The 14219-nt window shown below is 47.2% G+C and overlaps 1 protein-coding gene across 9 annotated transcripts in view; it reads right to left on the bottom strand.

Moving 5' to 3' along the window:
- Positions 1-14219, bottom strand: part of GATAD2A (GATA zinc finger domain containing 2A) — a 98461-nt gene that overhangs the window by 47975 nt on the left and 36267 nt on the right. For 8 of the 9 annotated variants that reach the window (XM_022558255.3, XM_089905329.1, XM_089905331.1 and 5 more), the window contains one exon: positions 12961-13048. In XM_022558255.3, coding sequence (XP_022413963.1) covers positions 12961-12975 — 15 coding nt within the window. In that variant the 5' untranslated portion in view covers positions 12976-13048. Of the gene's footprint in view, positions 1-10857; positions 10972-12960; positions 13049-14219 lie in introns of those variants that run through there. The other variant, XM_022558259.2, reaches the window with a different exon arrangement.

Here is a 14219-nt window from a genome sequence, read left to right as displayed (position 1 = left end):
GAGTAAAAGGGATGGGGAACACAGGGTGCTCCAGATTTGGGAGCATCTGACCCCACTTGATGGACACCCTACTGGCAGAGGACGGACGCAGGAAACCAGGGTATCGGCAGACACCTCCCTGCTCCCCAAAATGCAGCACACCAGGCTAGTTGAACACCAAGCAACCTTGCGTCACAAACACAAATACACACGTGTGTGTGTACCCACACTCGTGCAAACACAAACACATGCGCCCACGTACACATGAACACCACACACATACGTGTGCACAGTTTTCATCCCCTCCTCCCACCTCCAAACCTTCTCCAATTACCTTACAAAGGGTCTTCTCTATTCATTTATGAGCAAAAGAACAGCAGTTCTTATGGGTGATCAGTGTCCAACTATCTCAAGAAGAAGCAAAACTATTAAGTATGGAAATAAGATTAGACAAAGGGTCCAGGATCACCAACTTCTAAAGCAAGTGAAGGAGCCCAGAGGGCCTTGCAGAGAGACCTGCAGGGCCTTGTGCACACCTCCGCCACATCAACCCACAATTCCTCCAAGACAAATAATTTCGCACCTGGGTGGAACAGCTGATCATTTTAAAATCACTAGCACTGCAACCATGCTCATTTCTACTACTTTGTGTACACAGTAATTTAAGTTTCCAGAGAAGGCAAAGAGCTGACTTTTGTCTACTGTTGTTTATCTGAGTGATGCCTGAACCCAGAAGGGAACTTCTGCAGCACGGAGGAGCCTGGTCAGTTACTAACGACCAGGGACACCCTTCTCCTAGTTCACAGCCCATCTGGCCCAGGACGTGGACGCCGACAGACTCCAAATACTGATTCTGCACCAGACAGTGACCTCCAAGGAGCCAGTGACCTGCAGGTACCACCTTTGTGGAGGGCAGGAAGAGTAGCTTGGGGGGATCCCCGCCTTCATGGGAGCACAGACCCAGTAAGGGCTATGAGATATGTGTGTCAATCACCATTTTGTTACAAATCAACACTGGAAAAGAAATCCACCCTGCCCGACCAGAGGAGGAGGCTAAGGATCTAGCTTCATTTGAGCTAGGCCCCAAGAGTAGAATCTGGAGTTGTAGATAGAGATGGAAGAGGGAGAAAGAAATGGTAGCACAAAAGGTGAAGTGGCAGAAATACACAGGCGCATGAAAACCCATCTCCAAAGTAAGTAGATGAAACCAAATAAAAGGAGATCAAAACTTTTAACAACTTTTTAAAATGGAATGAGGTTGCTTAAAAGGAAAAAACAGGGCTTCCCTGGTGGCGCAGTGGTTGAGAGTCTGCCTGCCGATGCAGGGGACATGGGTTCGTGCCCTGGTCCGGGAAGATCCCACATGCCGCGGAGCGGCTGGGCCCGTGAGCCATGGCCGCTGAGCCTGCGCGTCCGGAGCCTATGCTCTGCAACGGGAGAGGCCACAACAGTGAGAGGCCCGCGTACTGCAAAAAAAAAAAAAAAAAAAAAAGGAAAAAACATTCCCCCATTACAGTGTGGCCACTTATATTCAGTTTAAGAGGCTAAACAGTGATGATCGGGCCTCCCAGAGACTTCTCTGACTCAGGGTGCCCTGCAGGAGTGTAGGGACTGGGGGTGGGGTAGGGGCCCTGACCAGCCCGCCTTCAGCCTGTGAGAGTGAGGAGAGCTGGAACCTTTAATTAGGTCCTGAAGGACAGAGGAGGGGAGTGCTGAGACCTGTGAAATGGCACAGAGTATGCTGCAAAAAGACACATGCACGCACACAACTTAAATGAAGTGCTTCCAGTCACTCCATCAAACAAATCAATCTGAGCACTGGCGCTCTCCGCAGCGAGCTCTCTGCCCTCAGCCCCCAGAGGTGCGCTCTACCTAACCCTTCAGGGAAGAGACACCATTTGCAAACGCAGCGCTCAGCTCAGACACAGAAGTCAAAGGGGAAGGTTAAGTTCAGGAGCATCTCGACCTCCTCCTAACAGGGCACTTCTATCATGCCCGGTGTGCCCAAACACCACACTCCATCTGAAATGCTAATGACCCATCTAAAAGGCCATCACCACCCAGAGGAGTCATGCAAGATAAAGTCAGACCAAATCAGCCATCCTATGAAAGTCACCTCAGTCCTTGGTTCAAGAACCACCCAGATATGTAGGTATATAGATTGTTAAGACTGAAAAGAGTAAAAAAATAAAAAATAAAAAAACCACACACACAGAACCTCAGGCTTTTACATTTACAAATAAACACACATTTACAATCTGATTTTTTTTTTTAAGGTGGAGGACATGTAAATACAGCCTCTGAAATAATGCTTTCTTGGGATATATTTAATAAAATTAACCTAGAAAGCAGAAACTTTAATGTACTCAAGTAGTAACCACCCAACATTTTAAAAATAAAGCCTGGGGGGCTTCCCTGGTGGCGCAGTGGTTGAGAGTCAGCCTGCCGGTGCAGGGGACACGGGTTCGTGCCCCGGTCCAGGAAGATCCCACATGCCGCAGAGCGGCTGGGCCCGTGAGCCATGGCCGCTGAGCCTGCGCGTCCGGAGCCTGTGCTCCGCAACCGGAGAGGCCACAACAGTGAGAGGCCCGCATACAGCAAAAAAATAAATAAATAAAAAATAAAGCCTGAATGGTCTTCAGATTCCTAAAGGAAAATCCCATGTAGACATGCACTGTGGAGAAAGGCGCTTGGAAGCACCTCACCCCAGTACCGCTTGTGGGAACAGAGCAGGTTTTGGGACAAGTCATCTCCAGAAAAATCAGTGGTCGCTGCCTTCAATGAGGCTCATGCCACAGTAACAGCCAGCCCTCTGGTAGCATGCCCGGCCACTCAAACTCACCTGGGGACATGCAGGGCCTGGCCTGGAACAGCCGAGTCCCCTGACCTCAACAACCATCCTCCCTCCCTGGAGTCATCAGGGAGGGGCAGCTAAAGAAAGCACAGATCCTGTTGGGGAAGATGGTGTAAGTAGGGAGTATGTTTTTATCTTCCCCCAGACATAGACAATCTCCTAAAAACTTCTGAAAACAGGGAACACCACTAACCAGACAGGCCACGCAGATTCCACTGAGCTCTGTCTACCCCTCAGCCTCATGCCTTGGCCTCTGAGTGCCCCTTCCCAGGGACATGAGATGAAAGCCTGTCTACACCTCCTAGTCAAAGCACACAGTAGGACAAAGTACACCTAAACTGATCACGTTTTAAGAGGGGAGGAGAGAGATGGGTAGCGAGTGTTTTTAAAACTGTTGATAGCACCCCCAGGCTCACCCCCACATGAGGACTTGGATTTTGTGTTTACACTCTCAGAAGTGCTCAGTAAGCACCCAACACTGCCCACCTGGAACTGACCCCACATGGGTGTCTGAGCCTCTGACAGCGGGGGCCTGTGCCTGAAGCCCAACCCCTGCAGCCCCGGAGAGAGAGAAACAAATGGTGCCAGAGAACGCGACACAGAAATAAAGGTGCCACCTGTGAGGGGAATCTGAAAAATATGAAATGTCCACAGGGAAATGGTGACCAGGAGTCCTCTGGTGTAGGACGTCACTGTGAGGGATGTCTGGGTGAGCTTCCCTCCCACGGGAAAGGACCAGTCCTCTGTCCCTCCCAGCTGCCTCCTAGGCTGAGCCTCCTCGGCCCACAAAGGGTTACGCCTGCCATTTCCATGCCACCTGCAATGTGCCAATCGGGCGTCACATCAAAAATGGGAGGCCTTAACCCTTCCAGGGCTGACTCCCTCAGGGCCTGGCCAAGAACGCAGCCCTGACCACCAGCTTCATCGAGCTGGAAATGGCAGGAGGTTTTACACAGAAAATTCCAGGAAGGGCCAGAAAAGCCTTCTCCAGTCTTGGGAGGAAATGTGAGTGGAAAGTGGGAGAACCAAATGTGCATCTTTCATCATTTTCAACAGGACACCCAGCAATGTGGTGACGCCACTGCCTGGAAGCACTGCCTGGGCTCCTTTGTCAGCTCCTCCCTGCACACATCCTGCAGCAGGCAGGGCCGGAGGCCGCCCCAAAAGGCTCAGAGCCAGCAGGGAAACCTACGTCTAGGACTAAATAAGTTTCTGGTCTCAAAGAAGCCCATGGGCCTAAGAAACAGTTTCTACTGATGCACAGTTCTTGCAGCACTTCCTGCACAGCTGTGAGAGCTGGAACAGAAATCCTACTTCTCTCCTCCACCCTGTAAGTGGAAATCTTCCCCCTGGGCAGGGGGTTGTTCTGGGTATAGACACCTACAACAACCTCCAGGAAATAGCCAAGCTGACCTAGAGCATATCACATTAGTGGTCATTTTGTAAAACATGCTACTCAAAGGTAAAAGCAAGGCCTCACCCCAGCCAAGGCCCTGCCGGCCTCTCTGACCTGTCTACTGCTGTCCCCCACACGTCCCCGCTACCCCTCGACCCTATTCTCTCAGCTCCAGCCACTCTGACATCCCAGCTGCTCCTCTGAAAACCAAGTTTACTCCCACCTCAGAGCTTTTGTACTTCCTGCTCCCCCTACCTGGAAGGTCCTCCCCCACGTCTCTGTATACCACTCTCTTCTTCAGCCGAAACAGCAAAGTTACATGTATCTCCCCTCCATGCACTTCGGTGGGTCTCTATCCCTTTCCCACTTCATCACCACTTGACATTCTATTTACTCATCTCTCCGTTTACGTGTTTGTCCCCCCCACCCCATCCCCCACAAGAAGAGAGAATATATATCTCTTTGTTCAGTGCTACCATCCCAGGGCCCAGGACAGAACAGGTGTTCAATACATATTTGTTAAACAGATGAGAAAAAGTACTTTCAGAACTTCCAGCTATGGCACTCCCCTTCCTCGTTACATAAGCCAAAAAGTCTTCATGTCAATAGAAAACGTAATGATCAAAACCAAACAAAACCCTTACTTCATACCATATATGACAATCAACTCAAAATGGGTCAAAGACCTAAATACTAAAAGCCAAACCTACAAAACTCTTAGAAGAAGAGTGCGTAAAGGTAAATCATGACCTTCGATTTGGCAAGAGATTCTTAGATATGACACCAAAAGCTCAATATCAACAAAAGAAAAAAGATAAATTAGACTTCATCAAAACTAAATTCTTTTGTGCAAAAGAGAGTGAAAAGATCAACAGAGCGGGAAAGACATTAGAAATCATATCTCTAATAAGGGTCTGGTGTCAGAATATATAAAGAACTCTTAAAACTTCGCAACAAACCCAATTCAACAAAACAGGCAAAAGACTTGAAAAGACATTTCTCCAAAGACAGACAAATGGCCAATAAGCACATGAAAAGATGTTCAGCATCATTAGTCATTAGGGAAATGCAAATCAAAACCACAATGAGATACCACCTCTCACCCACCAGGATGACTATTAAAAAAAAAGGAAAATAAGCGTTGTTGAGGATGTGGAGACATTGGAACCACCACATATTGCTGGTGGGAATGTAAAATGGTAAAATGGTGCAGTAATGTGAGAAACAGTCTGGCAGTTCCTCAAAAAGTTAAATACAGAATTACCATATGACCCAACAATTCTACTTCTAGATATATACCCAAGAGATGTGCATTTATTCAAACAAAAACTTGTACATAAATGTTAAAAAGCAGCACTATTCACAACAGCCAACAAGTAAGAACAACCCAAATGTTCATCAATGGGTGAATGGATAAACAAAATGTCGTATATCCATACAATGAAATATTTTTCAGCCATAAAAAGGAATCGGGCTTCCCTGGTGGCACCATGGTTAAGAATCTGCCTGCCAATACAGGGGACACGGGTTCGAGCCCTGGTCCCGGAAGACCCCACACGCCACGGAGCAACTAAGCCCGTGCGCCGTAACTACTGAGCCTGTGCTCTACAGCCCGCGAGCCACAACTACTGAGCCTGCATGAAACAACTACTGAAGCCCATGCGCCTAGAGCCCGTGCTCCGCAACAAGAGAAGCCACCGCAATGAGAAGTCCACGCACCACAACGAAGAGTAGCCCCCACTCGCCGCAACTAGAGAAAGCCCGCGCACAGCAACGAAGACCCAACACAGCCAAAAATAAATAAATAAATAAATAAATTTTTAAAAAGCAATAAATTTCTGATTCATGTCACAATGCAGATGAACTATGAAAACATGCTAAGTGAGACAGGCCAGACACAGAAGGCCATACAGTATATGATTCCATCTATCTGAGATGCCCAGAGCCACGCGAATCTATAGAGACAGAAAGTATCGATAGATTAATGGTTGCTAGGGACTGGGTGGCACAGAGGTAGGGGAATGCAGGAGTACAGGCTAATACATACAAATTTCACTTTGGGATGATGAAAATGTTCTAGAACTAGAGGTGATGGCTGCACAACGTTGTGACCGTAGTAAATGCCAATGTACACTTTAAATGTGTGAATTTTACTTTATTATTTTTTAAGCAGGAAAACAAAAAACAAAATAATCTTAACCTCAAGAGCCACAACCCCTCTACGGCTGCTAAACTACTAAAACGCAAAAGCAGGTTTACTATGACCCCCAAGAGCACCGAATAGGGTCCTCAAGGAAAGACTCCTTTGTGTAACAAGATCCCAAACAATCGAAGAGCCATTGTCCACTGGGATGCAGTCCTTCCACGAGCAACAACCGTCAGCTTCTCACAGCAACCAAGGGGGCCACAGCAAGCCCACGGTATAGATGGGAGTGCGACCACGTGGGACACAAATGGGACAATTTACCAACAGGGAGCCAACTTGGAGAGAGGGCAAGACCTCTGATGGCAGGGGTCACACGGGCCAGCACCGCAGATCTGGATTCAAGTCAGGTCCGTCACAGGCTTCACACTGGGATTGTGCCAGACGCCTCAGTCTCGCAGACATTTCACTCACGCATTCACCCAAACACCTGCTTAGTTTCTACCAGGGAGCAGGAGCTAACTGGGCCCCAGGGACACCCTTGGGGTTTCAACAAAAGGCCTCCCACCCATAGCAGTATAGCCCCAGTAGGCCACTGGGGGGACACACACAGATGTGTGGGGTAGGCAGTGGACAGAGCAGGCTGAGACATGGGGCTGAGGTCCCTCGCACACTGGGAGTTGCAATAATCCCTAGATCACACATAAGGATCAAATCTGCAAAGCAGTGCTTTTTATAAGACAAAGTCATACTGAAGACCAGCTAACTACCTACTTTATCCAGTCTTAATTGGCTATGGCTGCTATGTACAGACCACACCAATAGAGAGGTGAGATTGATTTCTAATGAATAATATATTAATTTATGTCAGAAAACAACATATGGGACATTACAGCATCAGGGTGTTGATGCACTGTGGTGATAAAATGCACTCTGGGTACTGGGGGAGGTGGGCGGAGTGCTCCCAGAACAGAAGGTGCCATCAGCATCACACTGCATTAGGTCAAAACCAGAATGCCTGGTTCATCTCTGCACACCTCAGCTTCCTCACCTGTGAAATGATAACAGCGCCCACTTTATCACTAAGGTTCTTCAAGGGCTCCATGAAGGTACTGTAAGGGTTGTTATTACAGAAAATGAGAATGCTGTTAACAAGAGGTTGTCCCACTTGACAGGCTACTGGCCACAGCCCCTCACAGCAATTCCAGAATCTCTGCTGAAGGTTTTCTGCTTGAATTTTAACCACAAGCGGCCACCATCCTCACTTTTGTAAACGAGTGTTTCCCCTGCCCTGGGTGACATGAATCATAAAGCTCCCTGAGGGAATGCCTGGGTCAAACACCACCTTCCAAACTTTTCGTTACGGAAAATTGCAAACATACCCAAAGAAGCAGCGAGAACAGCACAATTAACTGCTCATGCCCACCACCCAGCTTCCATGGTTGTCAGACGACCACCTTGGTCTTTCACACGCCTCACGCCCACTTAGCCTGTAAGAAGCAAATGCCATACAACATGCATTTATGAACAGTTCAGCGTTTATCACTACAAGGACACAAAACCACAATCCCATGATCACACCATCAACAATTAAACAATTATTCCTCAATCTTTGTTGAAGTCATGCTTGGCTGAAACCTACAGGTTCCCCTGCCACTTTCTTTCCAATCATATGTTGAAGAAATCAGGCCATTTGTCCTGTTTCCCACAATTGGGTTTTGCCAGTTGGCATCCCTGTGGTATAATGTAACACAACCCCAATGTCCCAAAACTAGATTTTGAGGTCCAACCAAGCACACATCCCTCTGGAAGCATGTGCACCCTTCCTTGGGGGCTGGAAGCCACTGAGGTCCACTGTCTAGACCCACCATTTCATCAGATGCCTGCAAATGTATGAATTTATAATCCCATCGTTTCATATTAATTAGCCAGAATGTTAATAGCTACACGGTCCATTAGCCACATGTGGCTATTTAAAAAGATTTAAATCAAATAAAATTAAAACTTGACTTCCTCAATCACGATATTCCAGGTACCACACTGGACAGTGCGAGTAGAGGATTCCGGAAAATTCTGGCAGCACTGATCTATCTTCGAAGGAAACTAGCTCTTACCCCCTTTTTTGTTCCTTGCAAATACAGTCCATAGAGTAGAGGCAGGATAAATGCTTGCTTCTTTCCTTCTATCTACCAATTTTCAAAATGAGTTGATTCCCTAACACCTTCCAAAGGGCACCAGTGAGTTTCTTCCTTTCCTATGAGCACCAATAGGAACCCTGGATTTTTTAATACATTTGATGCTCCAACTCAGGGACTAATTCTCATTCACATTTACCTGCCCCACCCTTGGTGGGGTGGAGGGGGGATTCCTTCTGACACAACTCTGGTACCATCTTATACAACTGGGACATTCCCAATGCAGATTTAGAATTAAAACATTTTCACTTAAGTATTTTGATCTTCTATTTGCATATGTCTTTCATCCTAAAAATTTTGGTTCTTTTTTGGGGGGGGGGCATAGTTCCCCAACCAAGGATCAAACCCAGGCCCCCAGCAGTGGAAGCGTGGAGTCCTAACCAGTGGACCACCAAGGAATTCCCAATTTTGGTTCTTAAAGACATCAATTACTTGTTTTCTCCTACAATATATAACAGTAAGACTATGGGCATTGTTGACCTGAAACCAAAAATATGATTCCTAAAAACAGTTAAAGATTTTTTTCTAATTTTTGCCTTTATGGCATATCTCATAGCTTACAATCAAACTACTATGATTTAGGGAATTCCCTGGTGGTCCAGTGGTTAGGACTCTGCAATCTCACTGCCAAGGGCCTGGGTTCAATCCCTGGTCGAGGAACTAAGATCCCACATGCCACATGGCATGGCCCCCCAAAGAAAAGGAAAAATAAAAATAAAATATAGGGCTTCCCTGGTGGCGCAGTGCTTAAGAATCCACCTGCCAATGCAGGGTACAAGGGTTCGAGGCCCTGGTCCGGGAAGAACCCACGTGCCACGGAGCAACTAAGCCCACGTGCCACAACTACTGAGCCCACATGCCACAACTACTGACCCCGCATGCTACAACTACTGAAGCCTGTGTGCCTAGAGCCTGTGCTCCGCAACAAGAGAAGCCACTGCAATGAGAAGCCCGCACACCTCAACGAAGAGTAGCTCCCACTCGCCACAACTAGAGAAAGCCACAACTCGCCACAACTAGAGAAAGCCTGCGCGCAGTAACGAAGACCCAACACAGCCAAAAATAAATAAAATAAATTTAAAAATAATAATAAAATAAAATATAAACAAATACATATATCTATATCCCACTCCCACCGTTCCTTATGAGGGATAAAAGTGAGTGCAGTACATCTCTTTATCCTTCACCTTATAATTTTTTCTACTCATTTCACCCTAGAAATCCCATCACCATGACAAGAAGACACCCCTCCTTCCTCTGCTCAGGGGCTCGGCTCCACCCCACTGGCGATCCAGCCCCATCAGTCCCAGGCCCAAATGACAAACATCTAAGTTATTTCCAGTTTTATACTTCAGAATGTTATAATGAACAGTCTTGTCACAATCCTTATTTTTGACAGTCTATCTTTGGCATACATTTCTAGAAGTGGACTTGCTGGAGCAAAGGGTAAGCAAATCCCCCTCCGAGGAGTTGTGAACCTCCAAAAGCAACATATGGTGCTGCGTGATTCCCACCAAGAGAATGGTGTCCACCTTTCAAGACAAAGGGTCAGAAATATCTTAGGGAAGCTCCAAAGAGCATTATTCTTAGTATCAGAAAAGACTGAGTATCTTTTATGCCTTGGTTAAGGGTCATCTGCATTTGCTTTTCCTGTTCGTTTTTCTGTAAGTCACACCCATTTTTGATCCTTAACACCAAGCACAAGGCCAGTCTCTCAGCACGCGAGCAGTATACGTAGCTGCTGAACGAACAGGACCCAACAAGCAAAATTCAAGGGTGGACACCAATTCCATTAGCCCAAGCAGGCAGCCTGACCCTCAGTATTCACACTGACAGCCACATACACTGTGAGGGCATCGTGTGGGGGCTGTGTATGCGCCTCAAGACTCCCCAGGACCCAGCCCTCCTCCTGCCTTGCTCTTCCTCTGTGCCGGGAGTCCTGGGCAGCAGGAATGGGGAGGCCTCAGCTGACTTTAGGCCATGGTTCAACTGAAAGTGGAACAATCAATCTGCTGAGCTGACTTACACCCACAACAAAAAGTACACAAGCTGACATATTTATACATCTCTTAAAAATAACTGCTCAGGGAATTTCCTGGTGGTCCAGGGGTTATGACTCTGTGCTCTCACTGCCAAGAGCCCAGGTTCGACCCCTGGTCAGGGAACTGAGATCCCACAACGCAGCCAAAAAAAAAAAATTGCTCAAGGGTGTTTTTGCCTGTTTGACATCGATCACCATCTGCCACAACCATTCACAGACCATCCTTTCCCGTCAAGCCCCTTCACTCACCGGGTACAGAGAGGCAGGGCCAGAGGGAACACCTGAGGGGGCTTCCAGAAATTCCCTCCGGAATCACCAAACTAACTGCTTTGTAATGCTCTGGCTGTGTCTTCCTTGTTGACCCTGTGATAGGAAAGGAGCAGTTTTCTTTCATTCATTCATTCATTCACTCAGCAAGTACTTACTGCTCGGACTATGTACTTCCTAGTTAACAAAGGGCCCGGCAGAGGTGGGGTCACCCAGCCGAGGACCTCAGAGAACCCTAAGCCAGCCCGCGGCCTTCAGACAATGCCCTGGGCTATAGGATAAGGGATGATCACTCACCCCTCTGTGCTGCAGGTAAGACCTTGTCAAGACGTAAAGTACCACAATTTTCCAACACTAACGTCCAAAGAGAGCCTGTTGACAACCAAGCGCCAAACCCACTTTCTAGGTGGCTGGCTCACTGCATGCTGCCACCAGCACCAGGTAACGAGCACTGTCAACACCGATGATCCTCAACTAGCCTAGGAAACCGGCACAGACTTTGAGTCATTTTTTGTCTCCAGAGAGCTCTGGGGGCCTGGGGCAGGGCTGGGGGGGGATGTAAAATGGTGCAGCCACAATAACAACAGTCTGGCAGTTCCTCAGAATATTAAAGACTCATGACCCAACCATTCCACTCCTAGGTATATATCCAAAGGAAGTGAAAACAAGTCCACACAAATTTGTGTACATAAATGTTCACAGCACTATTCATAATTACCGAAAGGTGGGAATAGCCCAAATCTATCCCAGATGAATGGATAAACAAAATGTGGTCTATCCATTCGATGGAATATACTCAGCCACAAAAATGGATGAAGCACTGACTCATGCTACAGAGTGGATGAACCCTGAAAACTTGCTGAGTATGAGAAGTTAAACACACAAGGTCATAGATATTATGTGATTCCATTGATATGAAATGTCCAGAACAGGCAAATCCATAGAGATAGAAAGTAGATTAGTGGTTGCCAGGGGCTAAGGAAGGGAGATTGGAGAGGGACTGCTAATGGGTGTGGGGTTTCTTTTGAAGGTGATGAAAGTGTTCTGGAACTAGATAGACGTGATATTTGTACAACTCCTGAATATACAAAAACATCACTAAACTGTATACTACAAATGGGTGAATTATATGGTATGCAAATTATCTCAATTAAAAAAAAAATTATTATTTTTTTTAATACCAGTAAAGTTTGTTTTTGCTGGGTAAACATTCTGGAAATGTTTTCCTGACACCAGGATTACCTGACCATGCCCATACTATCATCTCGCTAAATGCAGATAAGAGCTGAAACCTCACAAACCGACCCCCAACCCTTGTCACATACCTTGCTCAGCCCAGCAGCCAGTTCTTACCCTGTGCAGCTGTGACACTGTTTGAAGGGCATACACCCCTTGGAAAGTAACCAGCCAGCTGGCCTATAAGAGGAAGCAGCTAACCAACCCAGGAGGTCTCTAAGCTATCTCCGTATTCTAAGACGTCTCTCAGTCCTACATTCTTCTCCAGGTAGGCAGCCCTGGCCCAAAACATCACTGGCCTGATAGTAACAGACAAAATCCCACCTGGGTTTTGGGCTCTGTCATGCTGGGTCCCGAAAGCCCTGGACAGAGTCTCCACCTGAGAGCCCTAAGCAGTAGGGGATGGCTCAGTTTCCCCATAGGCACGGGGTGCGGTAAGGGCAATGAGCTCCAAGCACTGATGGTTAAGGATAAATTCTAACGGTTTCTGTCAGCATTGGGAAATCACAGGAATGGCCAGAGGGCAAAGGTCACTTGGCCAGGATTATCCTCTGCCCCTGATGCTCACGGAGGACAGTTCATCCTACTTGGGCCTGGCCTTTTCAAACGAGCGACCCCTGAGATGCAACAGGAGAGCAAACGGCCATCCTGGAGGAGGCAGGGCCTGGGCAGCCCTGTGGAGATGGCCCAATGTGCAATCCCAGAGGTACCTGTCTTCCTCCTCCTCCTCTAGGAGGTGGCCATCAGCTTTTAAAGCAGTGTTCTGTTTCAAATGTCCAAGGACCTGAATAAGGCCTATTGGGTAAGTTAGTGCCTCCATTCCACAGATACTAGATACTACATACTCACCTGGCTTCTGGGCATGGGACGGTGGTCCTACCAGCCGGCCATGGTGGGAGCTATGTCAAAAGGCAACTCCGTCAACGTGCTGGCCAACCTAAAGCAAAGAACAGAGGAAGAAACACTGAGTTTCCAAGGAAAATTTCTGGAATGTACAGACAGTTTTAAATGTCTCCAATCCCTGGAATTGCAAAATTCTAGATTTCAAACAGAGCTCTGTGTCTGCTACCTTCCAAGGGAGGGCAAGCTGAGGAAATCAATTTCTATCAGTCTCTGATGTATGACCCAATAAGGTGCACTAACCAATAAATACTAACATCTCAAACACTACAGATCTCATCTTTAGCAATATGGATGAAGAGGTGGTACACAACCACAAGCCAACATACTGAACACATAGAAAACACTTCAAGGTTTTGATGATAATGGTAATGACATTAACAGCAGAAATAGAAATACTAGCATTTAATAGATGTTTAGTAGTGAGTTCCAGGTACTATGATACGATTCAGCATCTCTTTGAATCCCCAGGACAATCTTAGGGATAAGTTACACAATCACCCTCATTTTACACATAAGGGATCTGACATGTCTGATATTCAGGAACTTGCCCAGGGCCACCCAGGTCTCCCTCTCCAGAGATGACCTCTCCCCTCCCCAGTGCCCACTCCCCAACATAGACCCCAAGGAAACCACCCACCATTACAGGCAGTACAGAGTTTGCCCTCAAGAAGCTGAGGGCATGAGGTGCCCAGGGATGGACAAAATTCATCTCCCACATGGAGGCGGCTTCACCGCCATAGGGCAACTAGAAGTTTCACCCAGGGATCAACTCCAAAGGTCTTACACTGCCCAGGCAGAAAGAGTCTGCCTGTTTCACAGATAGGAAAACTAAGGCTCAAGAATGTTTAGGAACTCTCCCAAGGTCCCAGAGATAGCATGGTCCCAGAACTTCCCCTCCTTTGTGACATCAGATGTCCAGGCCTCTGGGCACAGAGACTGAACCCAGTGAACCAGCCAAATCTCAGACTCCCAGGCAGTTGTCAGTTGTAGCTTGCCAAATATTGTCAATATCACCTCTGTTGTCATTCTTTGCACCCACATGACTACCAGGAGCTTGCTCTGATATGAAAACTTTATTTTTAAGCTGGGTTCACAGCAATTCACAGCTCATGGATGGCGAGAAACACTCCCACAGGAGAACTTGCAAAATAAGCAAATATCAGTGAACCCTATGCAAAGACCTTTGGGAACCAAGGAGCACACAG

This window comes from Delphinapterus leucas, unplaced genomic scaffold, assembly GCF_059928025.1.
Source record: "Delphinapterus leucas isolate spDelLeu-1000000601 "Yukka" unplaced genomic scaffold, BTC_Dleu_Yukka2 spDelLeu_asBTCV2_sq25, whole genome shotgun sequence".
NCBI lineage: Eukaryota > Metazoa > Chordata > Mammalia > Artiodactyla > Monodontidae > Delphinapterus > Delphinapterus leucas.
The sequence above is the reverse complement of the archived record's forward strand: the minus strand, read 5'-3'. Positions and strand labels throughout refer to the sequence as shown.